The 21286-nt window shown below is 61.7% G+C and overlaps 1 protein-coding gene across 1 annotated transcript in view; it reads right to left on the bottom strand.

Moving 5' to 3' along the window:
• The window catches only part of CARS1 (cysteinyl-tRNA synthetase 1), a 34508-nt gene extending 13627 nt beyond the window's left edge, over positions 1-20881 (bottom strand). Inside the window, exons 1-8 of the mRNA XM_037047780.1 lie at positions 20789-20881; positions 11202-11293; positions 10114-10202; positions 9674-9770; positions 8923-9021; positions 7855-8004; positions 880-1020; positions 705-793 (exon numbers count right to left, since the gene is read on the bottom strand). Of these exons, the coding sequence (XP_036903675.1) occupies positions 705-793; positions 880-1020; positions 7855-8004; positions 8923-9021; positions 9674-9770; positions 10114-10202; positions 11202-11293; positions 20789-20813 (782 nt within the window). The 5' untranslated portion in view covers positions 20814-20881. The remainder of the gene's footprint in view (positions 1-704; positions 794-879; positions 1021-7854; positions 8005-8922; positions 9022-9673; positions 9771-10113; positions 10203-11201; positions 11294-20788) is intronic.
• Positions 20882-21286: the final 405 nt, after the last annotated feature.

Raw genomic sequence — 21286 nt, 5'->3', positions numbered from 1 at the left:
ACCGTACCCTCTGCTCCGGGCCCCGCCCTCTGCAATGGGATCCCAAACCCATGGTGCTGTGGGCTGAGCCTGACAGGACCAGGACACGCCCACGGCAGAAGCAGAGGCAGCGTGTCCCTCCACACAGACCCCCTGCCTCGTGTCCTGTGAGCATGCGGCTCCCGCCCTGGCCCTGCCTCGGTGACAGCCACATCCTGGAGACAAACCCTCGCCTCCCTACATCCCAGGAGCCCGCGATGACCTGTCCTCTCGCCTGGGCCTGGCACACACACACCACTCGGTGTGCACACGTCTTGTGCCGCCCTGCCACGACTGTGTGGCGTGGGCAGAAGGGTCAGCATCCTTTGTCCTGGAGACCCCGAGCTACCTTGGGTCCCCTCGGGCCGTGTTTGACTCTGGAGAGGCCATTGAGGGGAGACACGGCAGCTAGGCCGGGCCCCATCCCAGTAAGACTGGAGGAGGAGGAGACCGAGCCAAAGGGGAGACACGGGGCCCACACCCACAGAGCCACGTGGAGACGCAGTGTCGGGCAGCCATCTGTGGGCCAGGGCGGGCACCTGAGACAGGCCTTCCCTCACAGCCCGAGGGGCCGGCCTGCCCACAGGGTGGTGTCAGGCCTCTGCCTCTGTGACAGCGGCCCGGGGCCCCTGCGCCATGCTGCTGCCCGAGAAGCCCTCTAGGGGGCACCGTGGGGCTGAGCTCACCCGTAGCCGTTGTCCACGATCCTCTGGACAAAGCTCACGATCTCCGGCACGTACTCGCTGACCCGGGTCAGGGCGTCGGGAGGGAGGACCTGTGGAGACAGAGATGCCCGGTGCCCCTCCGGTTCGCGCACACCCCGTGCCCGGCCCCGGCGGCAGGCGGCCCCTCGACACTCACGTTCAGGGCCTTCATGTCCCTGTGGAATTCGTCTTCCCAGAACCTGGGCAGCTCGGAGAAGATGGAGTTGTCGGTCACCTCGCTGCCGCATGTGGAATCCAGCCAGTCAGACAGCACGTCTCTGGCTTCCTCCAGCAGCACCTGCAGGGGAGGCGGAGGCCGTCTGCCTGAGCCCACCAGGGTGACAGGGGCGCCTCAGGCGAGCCGGCCGCGCCCATCAAAGGGGCGCCAAGCACAGCCCTGACCTGTGCATCCGCCACCTCCCAGAGCCCGCGATGCTCACGGATGGCTCGGCACCGGGACAACCTGGGTCCTGAGAGTGGGAGGCTCAGAGGCGCCCTGTGTGCCGGAGCTCCCACCGCTGTGGAGGGGGCTGGAAGGCCACATGCTGGGAGGACATGGGCCAGGGCAGGAGCACACAGGCCCCGCACGCACGCACGCACGGTGGACAGGAGACGTGGCCGCCTGTGACGGGGTCAGGGCTGCGGCCTAAGCTCTGTCGGCTGGGGAACCTGCGGCTGCCCTGGAGGAGTCCAGTCTGCGCAGGTGAATCGATGCCGTGCCAGGGACTCCCTCCAGGCTGGTGCCTGGGTGGGCACGCCGAAGACACAGGGCCCCTGGGAGGCTGTCAGGCGTGCGGCCAGGTGAGCGAGGAACCCACCCCAGGGCGGGCCGGGGGAGAACACCCACGGGGTCACATCCCTGATCCCAGGGAGGCAGTCGTCACCCCCACATAGGCAGCTGCGGTTCCAGCCCCGGGATCGGCAGCGGTCGTGAGACCCAGCTCTGGGCGTGGGCCCCAAGCAGAAGGCACCCGAGAGTGGGGCCTGCGGAGATGGCCTTGGACAGGCACTGGCTGGGGCCCCGCGTACAAAGCGACAGGTGCCCAAGGCCTGACGGAGAAGGACTGGAGGAAGCCAGTGACAGCAGGACTCTACCGAAGAGGCCCGAGTCCGGAAAGGGGACATGGCAGCCCGAGGGACAGAACTCCCGCGGGGCGGGCAGGGCGGCGGAACAGGAGGACGGACTGAGGAAGTCGCCCAGAACGAAGCGGCGGGGAGGAACACCTGGGGACAGGCGAGAGACGCAGGAGCGGGAGCAGAGGTGCGGCTTGCGGCCAGTGGGGTCCTGGTGGGCAGGAGAGGGGGGACAGAGCGGCGGTCCTCGACAACGTCTCCAAGAATTTTCCAGAACCGAGGCAACACTCCACAGATGCAAAGCACGAAGAACACCCCAGAGCACAAGTGAAAAGAAACCCTAACAAAGTCCGGATGCCAACAGCAGAAAACGAGAGCTTTTTCCCAAGCAGCCGAGAGACAAGACCTGGTCACCTCGGAGAGAAGGGCGACGGGAAGGGCAGGAGCCTCCCCAGCAGCGGCGGGGGAGGTCAGCGAGCACCGGCCCCACGGGGCCGAGGAAGCAGCTGTGGATCTTGGCCCTGTGACCAGCAAAGCCGCTTCCAAGAGGAGACGAACCCACTCCAGTGACACAAAGACGAACCCACTCCAGTTACCAAGGCCTGCCGGAGGTCAGCCCCGAGGCCCCAGGCCTCTCCTGGACGGGTCCGGGTGCAGCAGGTCTGCGCGTGCCCTGCTCCCAGCACACACTCCAGGTGACCGACTGGAGGATCCTGGACAGTCTGGGGGACACCAGAATCTGGCCCATTTCAAGTGTGCCAACACTCACATGTGGCCTGAAGACCTGTGGCGGGAGCACAGGGCAGCTGCTGGCAACGCAGAGCTGTGGTCCGCCAACACCCAGCCACCAGCCTCGGATCACCGGAGCCCGCACTCCTGGGAAGGAGAGGCTGAGAGGAAAACAGGGGCGCCTAGATGGGGAGAGAAATGCCACGGGCCGGGGCTCCTAAAGCGAAAGCTAAGCACACTGTCCTGAAAACACGGTGCATAAACCAGGGGCTTCAGGTCAAGTTCAAGGGCTCTCAGGTCCCCCGTGGCCCGGGAAAGGGGACACAGTCCCGAGTGGAAGGCATGCAGGAGGAGACCAGAACTAGGAATGTCCTGCCTGGCAAAGCCGAGAACGTGAACAGCTGACAAGAGAGACCAGGAGGAGAAAATCTAAGTGTGAAATGCAGGACCAAGACCCAGAGATAAAGTCTGACGACAGAGGCAACTCATTCGGACTGTGGTCCCAAGTCCCCAGCCAAAGGCACACCACACTGCTGGCTCCCAAGCACACGCTCTGGCTGCACGCTGACAAGGAGGCCCAGAAACAGAGAGAGGAGGGCGCGTGGGCAGGGGCTCCGCTTCCTCGGGAAAGGAGGCCAGGGGCAGAGGGTCCTGGACAGAGTGGGCCGCGGCCTAAGGAGAGACTGGGGAGCCCTGGCAGGCAGCTCAGTGGGTCCCCACATGGTCCCGATGCGCCAGGGCTGTGGGGCTGCTCCCGGTCAGGACACGCACAAGCATCAAGCCACGAAGCCGAGGTGAGTGGAACCACAAACCAACGTCTCTCGCGCGCGCCCCTGTCCCTTCCCTCTGCAATCAATCAACTAAAAACACAAATTCAATTCTCCTGCAGTGAGAAAGCCACACTAAGCCTCAACATCCTAATTAAATGGCCTCTAACTGTATAAGAAAAAAGATGTCGGCACAGGGAGGGAGGGACGAGCCCACCCTGGGAGGGAAGATTATTTTTTTAAACAAACGCTATGTGAACAAAGCTGGCAGGAGAAATTGGCAAAGTACTGACCACATGGCTGATGGACAAGCCCGACGTATTAGACATCGTGTAGGATTTCACACCAAACCATCAGAAAATCAGAATCTCCTGCACACAAGACGATGTCTCCCAAAGTGAGCGCGCTGGGGGCCACGCCTCAGCTCCAAGGTCAAAGAACCAGGGTAGGGGACGGGAACGGGGGGGCCATGTTCTCGGGCCTTTGTTCCCCAGGAAAAGACACTCAGTTGAAAAAGGCTGTCTTTTTGGAAATTAAAAGCATGCTTCCCAATGATTTCTGGACTTAAAAAAATTAAAATAAAGATGAAGACGACAGACTGTTGGGGTGTGAGTGCTGTCGGAATGCAGCGAAGCAGCAAAAACAACACTCGGGGGACTCGGGGCCTTAGCGCCCAGCCCGGAGAGTGAGCAGAACCTGAGACGGGGGACCGACCCCGGCAGAGGGACCAGAGGAGAACGAAGATAAACGAGGCCCGGTAGCAGTGACGAAACACGGTCTCCTGGTTTCCACTCCATCCCAGCAGGAGGGATGTGGAAAGGCCGCCCTGGCTGATGTGGCTCAGTGGGCTGAGCACCAGCCTGTGAACTGAACAGTCACCGGTTCGATTCCAGGTCGCGGCATAGGCCTGGGTTGTGGGTTCCGTGCCCAGTGGGGGCCCATGCGAGAGGCAACCGATCGATGTTTCTCTCCCCTCCCTGCTCTTCTCTCCAAAGTGGAACAACAGGAGCCGCTGTGGTGCATCTCCCAGAGCGGACGTCGGCGTGTGGGACATTTCCAGGAGCGAAGAAGGGCAGCCCAGTGAGAAAGGGTCCCTTCACCAAGGAGAGCGGGCAGTCCCCCGCACGTGTGCGCCTGACACCAGAACCCCAAACGCATGGGGCACGGACCCAGAGTCACCAGGAGAACTCGACGAATGCTTGATCTGGGTTGGAGACCCCACCACGCTCTGCCCTTGGCACAGGACAGGCGGCCGCAGGCGCTCCCACAGCCACCTGCCCACTGGCTACGCCCCACACCTGCGCACTTGACCCGACAGTGGGCAGCACACACGGGCCTCCATCTCGCAGGGATGCTCGGCAGGACCAGCTGCAGGTGGGCCCCAAAGCCAAACGAACCAAAGGACAGCAGTCACCAATGTTCGTCGTCGGACCAGGTGGGACTAACCCAGAAACAACCGGAGAGACGTGACTGGGAAGTCCCCAAGTCATGACACTGAACCGCACACTTCTAAATGGCACTGGGCCATAGAGCTTAAGGAAAATTTAAAAATATTTTTCGGTGCTTAGAGAAAACGTGTAACATGGGTAGATGTATTAGCAAAATGTCTAAAATCAATCATCTTAAGCTTCCACCTTAGGAAATTAGAGAAAGAAATTAAATCCAAAGTAGGCAGAAGAAAATAATAAAATTTAAAACAGAAAACAAGAAATCAATAGGGAAAATCAACAAAAGCAAAAGCTGGTCCTTTAAAAAGTCAGGGAAATTGCCCTGGCTGTCAGTGGATTGAGCGCGGGCCTGTGAACCACGCGATCGAGGTTCGATTCCCAGTCAGGGCACATGCCTGGGTTGCAGGCCAGTTCCCGGCAGGGGACTCGAAAGAAGCAACCATACATTGATATTTCTCTCCTTCTCTCCTTCCCTTCCTCTCAAGATAAATAAAATCTTAAAAAAAAGAAAAAGAAAAAAGTCAGGGAAATTGACAAACTTCTAGCCGGCTGGCCAAGAGAGAGAGAGAGAGAGAGAGAGAGAGAGGACACCGATACTGCAGTACCAGAGGAAGCACAAGAGGGGGCGCCACCACAGGTCCCGGGGACACTAAATGGGTAATAAAGTAATGAAGGGATGTTATGAAACAGCCGTGTGCCCAGCATTTGATAAGCTATGTTAATGGACTGAGTTTTTCAATGGCACAAGCTTCCAAAACTCACACAAGATAACACAGATAATCGGAAGTCTGTCAAAGAAACGGAATCAGTAATTAATAACCTCCAAGTAGACAGCACCGGGCCCAGGTGCACTGGTGATGTCCACCAAACGTCTAAGAAAGAAGTGACACCAACTCCCCACAGCCTCCTGCCGGGGACAGAAGCACAGAGAACCCTCCCTTACCTGCCCCGTGAAGCCAAAGACAGAGAAAGACGGCACGGGAGGCCCCACACCGGCACGCCACGGGACCGGCACAGGAAACCCTGACAGAGGGCAGCAAGTTGAGGTCACAGCCGCACAGGGAGAGCTGTGGGCCCCGAAGGGCGGGACCCCCCCCCCCCAGCCCTCGAGGCTGGTCCGACCCTGTAGATGGAATCCACGTGGTTCATGGGATCATCACTTCGACAGGTGTCAACACACCACGATCACATCCACAGATGCCAAGAGCCCACACCCCTCACGGTGACATGGCTCACTGGTGTGGGAAGAGGGCACCTCCCTGACGAACCGAGAACGCCCGGAGAAACCACAGCGGATGCCGCGCCGCACAAGCCGCAAGGTTCCCAGCTGTGTCCGGCCAGGGCGCAGCTGCCCCTCTCGCTGCCTTCCCAGCGCCGGACTGCACGCCCTCGTCAGCGCAGCCAGACAGAAAGGAAGAGAAAGGTGTACTGACTGGGAAGGAGGCCGGGAGACTGTGCGCCAGCAAACACAGGGGACTGCACCCCAAGGCCACGCCGCCATCTGCGTTGCCGTCCCAGAGAGAAATGCTGAGAAGACACGGATCCACGGCACAGCACACGAGCCCAGAAAGAGCCGCTCAGACACGGCGACTGATCTCGGGCACGGGGGCAAAACCAACACGACGGAGCGGCGGCATTCTTCTCGACAAACGGCACGGCAGGCAGTGACCTGACGGCCACGTGAACTCCAGGTGGACCAGGACCGGGACCAGAACCTAACACACAAACCTGTGCCCCCGAGAAGGCACCACAGGAGACACTGAGGTGGCCTTGGGGTGGCAGCGATTTCTGAGAGGAGACACCAAAGGCAGGACTCCTGAAAGGAAGGACCCGACCAACTCCATCCGGGCTTTGCTGAGACGGACCATCTCTGCCCTGGGGAGGCCAAGTCAAGAGAACCAACAGACCGGCCGTGGACGGGGAGAAAACCCTTGTAACAGACACACGTGCCCACTGAGGCCACACTGACGATGACTCCTGGAGGTCAAAGACTTAAGTGGGAACAACTGTCACAGCTGAAAACCCGTAGGAAAAAGGGTCCAGGCACATGGTCAGGTTTTAGGGAGGGAAGATTTCTAAAGACACGAAAAGGCTGAGTACAGGAAAAAACATACAACTGATTGCATTAAAATTAAGACCGTCTGATATGTAAAAGAGGGAAGAGAAAACCCACAAACTGGGAGAAAGCGTTTGCAACACAGTTGAACAGCCAAGGGGTGGTGGCATGCAGGCCCACGGGCGGCTACAACCAGTGGGGAGGGGCGCAGCCGGCTGACCGAGAGGCGGGCCAGCAGGGCCAGCCAATCCAGATGAAAGGACTGCCTGTCACTCTTGCAGCCCACCAGTAAAAACGGAGGTGTGGCCCCAGGGAGCGAGGTTACGTGCAAGGTAACAGAACACTAGGGACCTGCAACGAGCGTGATTTTTTAAAAAAAGCTATGAGTGAAACAACTGGGAAAATCCACAGTGGCCCTCAGGCGACCAGTGAGCACGAGGGGGGCGAAGAGGGGGCCTTGCTGTCCATAGCTGTGACGGTGGCCTGCCCCCTGCGGCTGCATCTCAGGGCTCACCTGAGGGAAAGTGGGGCTCCCGACCTTTTTCCTAGAGGTCAGAAGGAGCACACCCGAGCCACCTGCCACGTGTGGACACCCAGGGGCAGACCCGCTGGGTGGGCTCTGCAGGTGTCCCCTGCAAGTGTCCCCGGTTCAGAGTTTGAAGGTGGCCAGCAGGGGGCGCTGGTGCAAAGGAGAAAGGCCATCAGGTGGCTCTGATGGCCAACTGCAGGGTGACAGGGGAGAGCTGCAGCCTAGGGGCCCCAGGTGGCTGTGCCCCCACTCTGTGGGCAGGGGGCCTCTCCAGGGGCAGATGCGCCGACCCAGTGGTGCCAGGGGCCCGCGGCTCTCCCCCACCGCAGTCTCTCGTGCCTCTCCCTCCAGGCACTGCCCTTAAGAGAGGCAGGGGCGCCCACAGGACACTCGGGGGTAATTTCAAGGGAAGGCTGCTCCCCACACATTCCAGGTGCGCCTCCTGCTTGTCGGAGGGGAGGGGTGGGAAGGGGGAGCTGGGATCCCGGATCAGGCCCCAGCGGAGAGCCCTGCGGGGCCGAGGGCTCACCTGTGCACGGCTGTCCACGTCCTCCGAGTTGAGGCTGGCCTGCAGCGCTCTCTCCAGCGGCTCCACAGCAAGCCGCGCCGCCTGCAGGGTACGCTCCAGCATCTGCCTCTTGTCGGGGTCCGTGGTCTCGCTGAGTCTCACTGAGAACGGCTGCAACCGAGAGGAGCAGGCAAGCCCGTGAACCCCCAGACCCCGTCCACCTGGGCACTCGGCCTAGGAGGACCAGTCCCCATCCCCCACTGTGTCCCCAAGAGTGTCGTCCCAGCTTCCCTCTGCGCAGGCGGACCGGGGCAGGGCACCCGAGGCCCAGGCCCAGGCAGTGCTGGGGCGGCCTCGCCCCATGGACCCTGAGCCATGTTCCACCCTGCGACTCTGCGCCTCTGACATGTAATGGCCTGAAAGCACATCACCTAAGGCTGTGCCGGGCGTGACGCAGGCATCGCCTAGGGACGCAGGAGGTTCCACCAGCCACCCACCTCATCACGAAGGTGCCCACAGCAGAGTGGGCCTTCCCCTCGTCAGCCTGAAAGACCGCTAAGCTCTACTTTTACTCCATCTCTTTCTCCAGAATAAAGCGGCACAAGCACACCAGCAATCACGACCCCAGCCAGTAAGGCAGTGACTCTTGGAGAGGATAGAATGGCCTACGCCAACCACCCCAGGCAATGCACCAGCGTGTGGCACTGCTTGCTCCAAACGGGACGTCACAGAGGAGACAGCCCATCTCCCCGAGCAGCCCTGCAGAGCCCCAGCAATGCAGCTGGGGGGGGGCTGGCTGGCCCCTGCGTCGCAGCCAGAGCAGCTGATGGGCTGTGACCAGGCAGGGCGGGCCGGCAGCAACCACAGAAGCCATTTACAAGGAGGTGCCTCCCAACGTCTCCCACCCATGGCCCGACGGCCACCTACGCTGCATCCCAGCCACACGCCTCCGTCCTGGGCATCTGTCCTGGCGACTGAGCCTGCTGACTCTGGGGGCCTGGCTCCCGCACCATGCACGAGCACAGCCCTGCTGAAGGCCAGTGGCGCATGGACAGCCACGGGCCCTGACCAGGAGCGGGGCAGACCCACCTGCAGGGCGGCACGCACGTCCTCCAGGAGCCGGGCCGCATGTGGCCGCCTCTCCCGGTACCGCTGGAACAGGTGGTTCTGCCGGGCCCTCCTGATGATCTGGAGGGAGAAGGTGAAGTGGGCGCCCGCTGAGCCCCGCGCCTCACTGTGCAGCGGGAGCTCGCTGAGTGGGGACAACTGTGCTGAGAACACGCACACACCCTCCGCCTCCCAACCAGCCACGTCCAGCCTGGGCCAATGCAGTCTCTCCACTGCCGAGAAAAGCAGCAGACCCCAGAGCCCCCCCAGCGCCACACGCAAGGCCCTCGGTGATCACGTGATCAGCCAGGCAGGTAGACACGCTGCTTTTAACCAGCATCGTCTCGTCTGAATCCGAGACGCCTCGTCTGCAGGGACTGGGACCCCAACCCATCAGGGGGCTCGGATTCCCGTCTTGAGGGTGAGGTTGGAGCCGGTCAAGCCTCCCAAAGTTTGTTTACCAACCCCAAGGCCTTTCCTTCTGTTTTTTTTAAAAGATTCTTATTTATTTATTTGAGGGGAAGAGAGGGAGAAATAGAAGGACAGAAACGTCAGTGTGTGGTTGCCTCTCACACCACCCCCCACTGGGGACCTGGCCCACAACTCAGGCCTGTGTCCTGACTGGGAATCGAAGCAGCGACCCTTTGCTTCACAGGCCGGCACTCAGTCTGCTGAGCCTCACCAGCCGGGGCCCAGAGTCGTTTCTTCAAAGTGCCGTCTGGGGAGCCCCTACCTTGTCATCGATGTCCGTGATGTTCATGCAGTAGAAGACGTCGAACTTGAAGTAGTCCCGCAGCACTCTCCTCAGGATGTCGAAGGAGATGTAGGACCTGGAGGGAAGCAGAGGGAAGCAAGGCCGACCTCTCCTCGGGCACGGCATCTTCACGGCAAGGACACGGTCCCCGTGGCCAGGCGGCCACACCCCGCGGCTGCCCCAGGCCCGGTGTCAGGGACACGGGGCGCCCGGCCCCCGCCAAGCTGCAGAGAGCCTCTAAGTGCAAGGCCACCCCGCCCGGCCGTCACCCAGGCCATCGGCAACAGCCCACGGGGCGTTTTTCTTCGTGGGGCCAGGGCTCCCTGATGTTTCTGGGACTATGATGCTGACGGAGGAGAGTTTTCATCCGAGAACACGAGGAGAAAGTTCCGGGCTGATTCTCCTTTCCCGCGCCCTACCTGGCGTGCCCCATGTGCGAGGCGTCGTACACGGTGGGCCCGCAGCAGTACCACGTCACTCTCCTCCCGTTTTGGGGAACAAACACGTCCTTTGTGAGAGATGAGGTGGCAGTCAGGAGAAATGCCACGGTGTGCAGGACCCCCCCACCGAGCCAGCGACGCCCAGCACGCCGCCATTTGTTTGCTGTAAGTCAAATTCAACGAGGACCACACTGACTGAAAAAGTGACAAAGCCTGGGCTGGGGCATGTAGTCCACTGGACTCTCCAAGGCACCTTCCCAGAGACCAAGGAGCCCTGGTGCCTGGGCTCCCTCCTCCCCGTACTCCATGCGTTCCCGGAGGCGGGCGGTGGAGCAAATGAACTCTCGTCTCCTGTTGAAAGCCTGCTGCCGTAGCCACGGCGGCTAGCGAGTGCCTCCTGTGTGCCCAGCATGTGCCACGGCTCTGATGCACCTGGGTCTGTCCCCAGAAACAATCTGGGAGAAGGGGGTGCTAGTGTCTTGTCACAGTGAAGATGCGGGTTTCAAGCACGTCCCAGGGTCCACACCCCCGAAGGAGCCGGCTTACAGGCCAGACCACCCAAATCGAGCCTGTTCCAGCCGCTCCACCCCCCACCCGACAAATGGTCCAACAGTCTCAGACCAGCTTGGGGGCCGCCGTCACCTATGGGGTCCACCAGGGAGGCCCTGTCTGCTAAACATGCTCGCCAACAGAAACCCCACCAGGCCGCACCGCTGGCCACTGGCCAAGCCGAGCGAACCACCTCTGGTCTCGACAGCACCTCTCACCTTGCTCTGCGTGTCTGGCCAGGCACACACGGGGACGTCTGCTGCCACCGTGGGCCCTCTTTGAAAGCGGCCGACACTCAGCTCAGCTGAGCAACCAAGAGTGTTCATGCCTGGGCCGGGCCCAAGAGCTACTCGGGGACCCCACATTGACGGGACGACAGGCAGGCTGGGTTTCCGACACAGCTCCGCCCGGGCCACACACACAGAGCTCACAGGGGCAGCTCGGGGGCTCACAACTGCATTCACGGAAACCCAGGGCCCGGCAGAACCAACAGACCCCATCCTGGGGACCCCTGCTACCTTGCTCCGGGTGAGGCTGTTGTACAGGCGCAGCTTGCATGGCTCGGACCCAGCCGGAGGGGACCACGTGGGCTGCACCCGCCGGCCTCCACCTGCAGGGCACAGAGAGCAGCCGGGTCACTTGGCTGGCGGAGGCCTCGTCCTCACACAGGGACATGGTGCTAAACGGGACTCCCTGAGAATGAGCCTGCCGGCTCCCCCACGCTGGACCGGCCGGCCACGTCTCCATTCAGCTCCACTTACCATCTGGGCTGCGGGGAACCCCACGGCCACCCCGACACCCATCCATCCCGCCGCCCTCCACATATGTGTCAGCCGGGGACACCGGGTCACACCTGGCGCTCGAGTGCCCCACAGGGCTGCCAGGGACAAGGCGGCTGGCACACACCAACTGCCGCCCTGGGCCTGGCTCACAGACACTTCCCTCCAAGTCCCTCACCGTGGGGACGGCCCTGAGCGCTGAAGGGCTCCCTCAGGAGCAGGCGCCCCCCCACGGAGCCCCGCAGCCTGCCCACTTGGATCCAAGTGCCTCCGCTGCGCCCACGTCCCGCTGTGCCCAGCTCCAGGAAGAAACGGAGGCAGCACCAGGGTCTGACCTCCGTGTCCCAGGGTCCCACAGTCTGTGGCCGTGGGGAGAGGACACGCAAGAGGCACAGGGGCTTGGACCGGGGTCTCTATGGGGAGGACAGTGACAAGTGATGACGTTTGGTGCCGGAGGCCTGCCCGACAGGAGCAGGGACTGAGGGGAGGCAGGTGGGGCACGGGGGCGAGAGGCGCCAGAAGACTCCTGCCCGGGATGGGACGCCAGGGCCCTCGGAGACAGGCAGCCGCTCGACCGTGGCAGCAACGGGGACTCCAAGGGCACTGGGACCTGCCAAAGGACACAGGCGGGTGGACGGGGAGCAGCTTGGGCCCAGCCCCAGCTCGCGGGCTGGCAGCTCCTACATCGTGCCCAGGGCCCGGCTGGCCTCGGGGACGGGACGTGGAAATGGGGGGGCAGGAAAATGCCACCAGTGCACCCAGGTGCTTCCCCCCAGTCCTACTCAGTCTAGCTCAGGCTTGCTCACTGCAGGGTGCCACTGGCCCCGAGCGGCCCTCCTGTCCCAGCCCCGGAGGACGCAGGGCCCCAGCCTGTATCTCAGCCCGGATGATGTCACTGCACTGTTTTCTCACCAGGTCACTCAGTGGCGCCCCTCCCAGGCTGCACCGTGGGCTCTGGGGCCCAGAGGACACCCTGACTGAGCCCCTAGAGAAATGCGTCGGATGCCACCTGGGTCACTGTGGGTCACCTAGATGCCACCTGGGTCACTGTGCTGGACACACAGGAAGGAGACGGCCTACAGGGCATTGCTCCCACACTGCTGGGGAGGGGGGCTTGCACAGGGATACCCAGAGCCCCTCCCCCACAGTGCCGCACCCCATCTGTTGCAGAAGGACCAGGCCAGGGTGCAGGAGTGTGGACAGTCCATCAGGCTACCCACGCCCACGCAGTGACAGGAGCCAGACTTGTGGGTTTCTCCAGGGTTCCGTGGCCAACTAACGCTGAGTGCCAGGCCCTGACCTTGGAGGTGGCCATTGCCCTGGGAAGGCGCTCCCGTGATGGACCCCTGCCCTGCTACTCACTTGCTTGGAGCTCGCCAGGCCCCGCCACCACTGCGGGGCACCCAGGACAGGTGCTACCTGCTTGAGCCACAGGGCCATGTAGCAGAAACATGTGTCCCTTCACGGGGCAGAGACTTGTGTCCGCAGGAGGGGACGAGAACCGCCCAAACACACCCACGTGGGACAGGGAGCAGCCCTGCAGGTAGCCTGGCACTCAGGTGCTCCTTCAGGACCCGCACCGCGGCCACACATCGCCGAAGCCGGGAAGGCCCTGGAGTCCGGAGCCCCAGACACAGAGGCACAGGGTGTCCCGCAGCAGAAAGAGGACACCCCTTCCCAGAGCTGAGCCGACCAGAGCCCGCAAATCCGCAGACGCTGGGTGCCGGGGGCGGGGAGGTGTGCTGCTGATGGGGTTTCAGAGTGGTTCTTCCTGTCGCTTAGTCTGTTGTCGTTTCTCCACACTCAGTACATTTTACTGACTGACAGGTTGTCCCGTTTTTCCTCCCTTTCACCCCCTTTGCTCCCCACCTTCCCCCACCAGCATTTCCCGCCCTCAGTTCACGGCCCTGGGTCCTGCCTGTGAGTTCTTTGGCTCCTCCATTTCCCACACTATTCTTAACCCCCCTCCCTGTCTATTTAGTACCTACCACTCGTGCTTCTTATTCCCTGGACCTTTCCCCCACTCTCTCCCTCCCCCTCCCCACTGATAACCCTCCACGTGATCTCCATTTCTGTGATTCTCTTCCCGTTCTTGTTTGCTTAGTTTGTTTCTGTTTTTCTTTTTAGGTTCAGTTTTTAATAGTTGAGAGTTTGTTGCCCTTTCACTGTTCATATTTTTTTATCTTCTTTTTCTTAGATAAGTCCCTTTAACATTTCATATATTAAGGGTTTGGTGATGATGAACTCCTTGAACTTGACCTTATCTGAGAAGCACTTGATCTGCCCTTCCATTCTAAATGAAAGTTTTGCTGGATAGAGCAATCTTGGCTGTAGGTCTTTGGATTTCATGACTTGGAATACTTCTTTCCAGCTCCTTCCTGCCTGTAAGGTCTCTTCTGAGAAATCAGCTGACAGTTTCATGGGAGCTCCTTGTGGATAACTGTCTCCTTTTCTCTTGCCGCTTTTAAGATTCTGTCCTTATCGTTAATCTTGGGTAATGTAATTATGATGTGCCTTGGTGTGTTCCTTCTTGGGTCCCACTTCTTTGGGACTCTCTGAGCTTCCTGGACTTCCTGGAAGTCTATTTCCTTTGCCAGACTGGGGAAGTTCTCCTTTATTATTTGTTCAAATAAGTTTTCAACTTTTTGCTGTTCATCTTCCCCTTCTGGAACCCCTATGATTCGGTTGTTGGAACATTTAAAGATGTCCTGGAGGTTCCTAAACTTCTCCTCATTTTTTTGAATTCTTGTTTCTTTATTCTGTTCTGGTGGAATGTTTATTTCTTCCTTCTGCTCCAAACTGTTGATGTGAGTCCCGGTTTCCTTCCCATCACTGTTGGTTCCCTGTACATTTTCTTTTATTTCAGTTTTTCCTCTGTTTTGCGACTATATTCCACCATTTCTGTGAGCATCCTGATTATCAGTGTTTTGAACTGTGCACCTGATAAGTTGGCTATCTCTTCATCACTTAGTCCTTTTTCTGGAATTTGATCTGTTCTCTTATTCAGGCCGTATTTTTCTGTCTCGGCATGCCCGTTATATAGTAAAGAGTGGGGTCTTAGGTATTCGCCAGGGCGGGGCAACCCACCTCACTGTATTGTAGTGCTGGGGGGGGGTTCCAAAGGGAACAATGCCACTTGCTTGGCTCCCAGCCGGCTTTCAGTCACTTCCCCCATTAATCAAGCAAATTGGGCCCTTCCGGTGCTAATTCCCCGGTGGGTAAGTTTGTGAATGTTCTGGGACCCTGTGGGTCTCTCCAGTGAACTTTCCTGTGAGGCTGGGAGTTTCTCCCGCTGCTGCTGTAACCCCCACGGGTTTTTACAGCCAGAGGTTGTGAGGCTTTTTGTCTCCGCACTGGAACCCTGGCTGTGGGTCTGTCTCGCTCCCCAGTTGTTCCTCCTGGTCTATCCGCACGTGAATGTGGGACCCCTGGTCCTCCAGCCACCACCGCGCCGTGCGTCCTCTCCGCCCGGCTGCCCGTCTCCACCCCTCCCACCGGTCTGAGTGAATGTTTCTTCTTTAACTCCTTAGTTATTGGACTTCCATACAGTTCGATTTTCTGTCAGTTCTGGTTTTTTTGTTTTTAAATTTGTTGTTGTCCTTCTTTTGGTTGTGCAAGGAGGCACAGTGTGTCTGCCTACACCTCCATCTTGGCTGGCAGTCAGGGTCTGAAAGTGTTTTAGGCAGAGGTGGTGGTCACACAATATTGCGAACGCCACAAATTCTTCCACTTGAAAAGGTCAGCTTAATGTCAAGTGGATGTCACCTCCGTTAACGAAAACGCCAGCCCCCTCCTCTGTGGCGCACACACCTCGGCCAGGTGCAGGGCGCTGAGGACCAGCTCCTGGGTGGGCGAGGGCAGGGTGACTGGGAGCCGAGAACTCGGGCCTGGGGCCTGGCTGGAGCCCCACGGGGGGCGGGGGGGCGTGTGACAGCCACTACACATGCGGCTTCGGGGAGGAGCACCACTGCTGAACAGCAGGTCTGAGAAAGCGCCACCCACTGGGGGCCAAGGGCCTCCGGCCCCGCCCCCTTTCTCAGTGCCACTGCTGTGGAGCCCTGACAAGCGGGGACACACTCTCTTCCACCCCACGTGTCTCCCGGGGACCTGAAGCAGCTCCTGAGGGAGGACGGGCCGTGCCATCTCTGGGAGGAGACCCCCACCTTCGGGGACCAGTGGACTGGGGGTCGCAGCACAGGGACACTCGCCAGCCCCCCGCAACCGCAGCTCCCGCCCATCATGACCACCCGCCCCTCCGTGCAGGTCGGGCAGCACTTGGCTCTCCTCCACTGTCACAGCCACTCCGGAAAACCTGTCCGCGCCTCTGCGTGGGCGGCTCAGGACGGGCAACCAGGCCCTGTGGCCCAGGGCCAGAGCCTGTCGGAGGTGCCCCCGGTGGCCAGGCCGGCGGGGGCAGTGACCCAGCATGGCCCCTTTCTCACGGTTCCCTCAGAGCTAAAGGAACTACCAGGACGACAGGGCCTCCACACGGTGCCGCGACCATCCCGGATGCGTGCGCACTCTGACCTCCCTCTTGTCCGTCCGGCTCAGGGCCTCTGCGGCAAGCTCGGGGGCCAAACGCTCCAAGGGCCAGTGGCGTCCCAGCACTGACGAAATAATGGGGAAGCTGCTGGGGGCCACCCTGTGAGGCTGGCCCCCCACTCGTGGCAGGGTAGGGGGCAGGATCCCAACAACCTGAGCCTGCGAAAGCGGGGAGCACAGGGAAAGGACACTCACAAGTGCTGGGGCGCCAGGCTCGGAGCCAGCGCCTGGCTGGCCATGACCGGCTGTACCGTCACCCCCACTCCATCTCATCTGCGACACTGCATTCAGCCCAGAGGGTCACCCCAGGAGTATCACCCAGGGCCCCGCTGTCTGCGGCAGTCTGGGCCAGCTCCTGGGACAGAGGCCAGGCTGGGTGCGTGGGCCACAGGGAGCCGAGTGACAGGCTAGGACTGGGAGGCAGGTGGGCACCAGCGTAATTGCAGTCGCTGCACCCGGCACATCTTGCGGAACCGGATGGAAACAGGTCGGCTTTCCAGGCAGGCGGGTTGGGGTCGGGCTGCACTCAGACACCTGCCTGCAAAGTCAAGGTCACACAAGAGGCCCCCAGCCAGGACTCATCTGCGGTGGCCGCCACACTGAGCCCCACAGCAAACTCCTGCTGGACATCCACATGGCCGGTCCACTGGCATTTCTGTGGGGAAACACAGGATGGCCGCCTTCTGATGGCGGGAACACCGTAAACACAGCTGCACCACCTGCTTAGAGAGCTGTCGTCTGCACAGAGCAGCTCAAGGACTGGGGGACGAGGGTGTCCCTCGTCAGAGGTGCCAAACCAAACTCATCCCACCCCTGCCCTGAGCCCTGGACAGGCTCCCTGCACCCCCTCCGTGGCCCCGCAGCACTGAACCCTGTGCGCCTCCGCCTTCCACCCCCACCACCTGGGAGCACAGTCCTCCTATCTCCCCGCACCCCCACTTAGGTGGGTCCCAGCAGCAGGGGAGCCCTGGGAGGTGCCCTGGCAGCACCAGCCCTGCCCACCACCCCACCCACCACGCTCCCCTGGCTGCCCTGGCTCCCTGTGCTGGGGCCCCAGGTGCCCAGGTGGCTGGCTCACCCAAAGGTGCGGGGAAAGGCTTCCACAGTGCATCCCAGAGGGCGCGGGCACCCTGCTCTCCACCTGCTGGGCAATGCCACCCTCCAGGACCCAGGGCCTCCCCGACACGCCCCCTCCTTCCTGCTGAACACCAGCCCGAAGTCTACTTGTCACTTGTCCCCAGGCTGTCTCCAGGCATTGCCTCTCAGTCTGAGCCTGGGCATCAGTCACAGGGAATGGATGGCTGTTTTCCCCGCAGGAGCTGAAGCTAGGCACCTCCGTGTCTTGCCCCCCTTCTCAAACCCAGCACCAACCCCGGTTCTCCCAGCCTGCCCAGTGCTGCCCCCAGCTCCAGCCACTGCCACATGGGTCCTCCCTGGTCTCCCTGCGTCAGACACCTCCCCTCCCTCCCATCCTCCATGTGGGGCAGAGGGGGATGACCCTTCCAACAGTCAAGGCAAGCCCGGAATCCTGCAAACGGGTNCCCTGCCCTGAGCCCTGGACAGGCTCCCTGCACCCCCTCCGTGGCCCCGCAGCACTGAACCCTGTGCGCCTCCGCCTTCCACCCCCACCACCTGGGAGCACAGTCCTCCTATCTCCCCGCACCCCCACTTAGGTGGGTCCCAGCAGCAGGGGAGCCCTGGGAGGTGCCCTGGCAGCACCAGCCCTGCCCACCACCCCACCCCCCACGCTCCCCTGGCTGCCCTGGCTCCCTGTGCTGGGGCCCCAGGTGCCCAGGTGGCTGGCTCACCCAAAGGTGTGGGGAAAGGCTTCCACAGCGCATCCCAGAGGGCGCGGGCACCCTGCTCTCCACCTGCTGGGCAATGCCACCCTCCAGGACCCAGGGCCTCCCTGACACGCCCCCTCCTTCCTGCTGAACACCAGCAGGAAGTCTACTTGTCACTTGTCCCCAGGGTGTCTCCAGGCATTGCCTCTCAGTCCGAGCCTGGGCATCAGTCACAGGGAATGGATGGCTGTTTTCCCCCCAGGGGCTGAAGCTGGGCACCTCCATGTCTTGCCCCCCTTCTCAAACCCAGCACCAACCCTGGTTCTCCCAGCCTGCTCAGTGCTGCCCCGGGCTCCAGCCACTGCTGCATGGGTCCTCCCTGCATTAGACACCTCTCCTCCCTCCCACCCTCCATGTGGGGCAGAGGCGGATGACCCTTCCAACGGTCAAGGCAAGCCCGGAATCCTGCAAACGGGTCCAAGGCCCTGTGGACCCAGCGCCCAGACCCATCTGCACCACCCCCCCCGCACCCTCTGGCCCCAGGAACTTGCTGGACGCAGTGCTCTCTGCCCGGACCCAAACCTCTTCTCCTCCAGGCTCATCTGCCCTGCCCCTCCCTGCCACCCCCCACTCCTGGAGGGCAGAGTGCTGGGGGTGGGGCCAGGGGAAGTCCCAGACCAGGTCCTCTCTGGCTCCTGGCTCGGTAGGCAGTTGGTCAGCAGGCCCACCACCCACAAAGCTCTCTCGAGACCCCAACACCACATCCTGCCCAGGACGACTGGCAGGCAGGACCCTGAGGAGGCTCTGGCAGACGGTGCAGCCCAGGGGGAAGGGGCCTGTTTTCTGAACCACCTGGCTGGACCTGGCCCACCCAGCCGCACGCACACTCGGAAGTGAGTGACCAGAGGGAGGTGACCAGGTGACCCTTGACCTGAGGCTACGAACACATGCACTTCCTCTGGGAAATGCGGTCACCTTGTCCCCCTACCCCAGCTGCCCCCCAACTCTGGAAGGGGCCCTGCTGTCACTCTGCAGACAGCCCCCAAAGGCCGCCGGGTGGGGGCTGGGCTCCTTGCTGCAGGAGACTGGCCCAGGCTGAAAGCCTGGTCCCCATGACCCGCTGTGGCCTTGGCCACATCACTGGGCTTCTCTGACCCAAAGGTGTCTCGCTTCGCTGTCCAGGAGGGTAAGGGTGGCACCCCCTACAGAGGACTGCTCAGAGGGTCACAGGCTATAACAGGTGTCGCGTCCAGGACCCACCACCCTCATGCTGCAGGGTTGCTGTGAGGTCCCTCAGAGAGAAACTGTGCCGGAAATGAGGCTGTGAGCCTGACCTAGGCAGTGGCCACCAAAGGGCCCTGAGGCTGCAGGGCACAGCCCTGGAGAGGTGCCCTGTCCCTTGGGCCCTCAGAGAGGAGGCCGGACCCCCTGGACAGCCATGCATGCCTTCAAGCTAAAAAGGGAGGCTGTGCACTCTATGTCATCACTGGGGACCACAGGCTCTGAGTCAACTTAGAGAAAGTGACCTGAAAGGAGACGACTATTCAAGATGAGGGCCTCTGAGAACATCTGCAGACACGGTCACTTTTAGAAACCAGCAGCCTCCAGAGACTGGGTCCCAAGACCCTGCAGAATCCTGGTGGCTCTGTTCACCCTGTCCCATCTCCCTGAAGGTCCCATCGTCCACACAGGGACATAGGGGGACCAGGAGACGCCCCAAGGTGAAGGGAAGCCCGTGAGCCATCGGACCTCCCTGGTGGAGGGTCCCACCCCAAGCCTCACGGTGCAACACAGGGCGCCTCTCACCAAGGCTCCGAGAAGCTCAAGTTCCGAAGCCACAGAAAGGTACAGAAACACAGTGAAACACGGACCAAGCACTCATTTCACGGGAGAGATGACAGGACCCATGCTGCCCTTCCCCACCGGGACAGGCTGTCCCAGCCCTCGCCCCCTGAGGCCTTTCCGTCCACTGCCGCTGGGACCCACCCCAGCCTGCCTACTCCCCAGTCGGCCCGTGAACCCCGGCTGTGCTTGGGGACGATGCTGGCATCCAGGCATCCCTGCCGGTGGCGTGCTAGGCACCCTGACAGTGGGTGCTGGCACCTGGGTGCCTCCCTCGTCACCGAGCCGCCACCTGGAGGCCCAGCACGCCCTCAGGAGCAGGGGGACCATGGGGGCCAAGGGCCTGGCACAGCCTGAACTGCGGGCGCTGGGGGCTGGGGTGCCTCAGAGGAGCTGGCCTCTCATTTCCACCAGCCAAGGGGACCCGCCCCCACGCGGCGTCTCAGGAGAGTGGCGTCTGTCCTCAGAAGAGTCTGCCCGGACGGTCAGGGATCCGCGGGTGCCTGGGCACCAGCCTGCAGACACCCCAGTCCACCCCAGCGACGCCAGTGACCGGGTGGGCAGGGCTGCCCGGGCTGCTCACCGAACCTCCGGGCCAATAAAGGGGTCACATGACGCCCAAACGCGCGGTTTGCCGGCCGCGAGGAACGCTGTCATTAAACCCCGTACTTTCATGTGAGCCGCGTCCCCAGCTTCCGCAGCCCCATTGTCCGAAGGGCTAAGAGCTCCGGCGCCCTCCGCCCACTCCCGGACGAGGTACCGCCCGCGGAAACCCAAGCGCTCCTCCAGCTCCGCCTGTCCAAGAAGTCCAGCTGGGGCAGCAAGGCAATACCCGGCTGGGGACGCCCAGGGCCATCTCGGGTGTGGGGCGCAAGAGGGCACCGGCACAGCCCAAGGAGGGACTGACACCGGGCAAGGGGTGGCCTCCGGGGCTGGAGCCAGGGGCCAGTGTCTGTAGGGTGCCACGCACGAGCTCAGGCTCAACCCGCTGGGGTCCCGCACCCTCCTCTCGGCCCTGCAGACAGAGTCGCCTAGGAGTCTCGGGCCTCGCCCGGCCGGGAAGATTGTTCCTTCAAAACCAGGCACACAGACCCTTCGGGTCGGGTACCAGACCCCCGGCTGGGGTCACCCCTCGAGCGCCCCGTCGCGTGCACTCACCCTGCTCCTCGGAGGACCCCGCCATCCTAAGAATCCTAGACTCGCAACCCTGGCGACTCCTACCCAGAATCTGATGCAACTGCCGGCCCGGAAGTCCCGCCCCCTCTCCGCGTCCCACCCCGCCCCACTCCTGGATAGCCTACCAGACACATCAGGTCGCTAGGCAACCGCCGCCTCCCGCGGGAAGCTGGGAGTTGTAGTCTTTGCAGGGTAGCGGGAGGAGCGCCAAAGCATCTTCCCCAGGACCACGTTCTGTAGAAGACAGTCGCGAGCCTAGACCCCGCGCGGGGCGGGGTCAGACAGGACGTCCTGGGGCTGCAGTATGGCAGCTGGTCTGGACGGACAAACAGTCTCAAGGAGGCTTAGAAGGAAAGTTTTGGGGATGGACGGGGGCTGTGTTCCAGGCAGAGTGGACTGTCCTGCGAATGACCCCAGGAGAAGGGAAGTTGCTGACAAACTCACCTTGGCCACGGAACCCACGTGGCAATGCCAGAAAGA

Source organism: Sturnira hondurensis, unplaced genomic scaffold (genome assembly GCF_014824575.4).
Source record: "Sturnira hondurensis isolate 20B ecotype Veracruz unplaced genomic scaffold, ASM1482457v3 Scaffold0006383, whole genome shotgun sequence".
In the NCBI taxonomy this organism is placed as follows: domain Eukaryota; kingdom Metazoa; phylum Chordata; class Mammalia; order Chiroptera; family Phyllostomidae; genus Sturnira; species Sturnira hondurensis.
The sequence above is the reverse complement of the archived record's forward strand: the minus strand, read 5'-3'. Positions and strand labels throughout refer to the sequence as shown.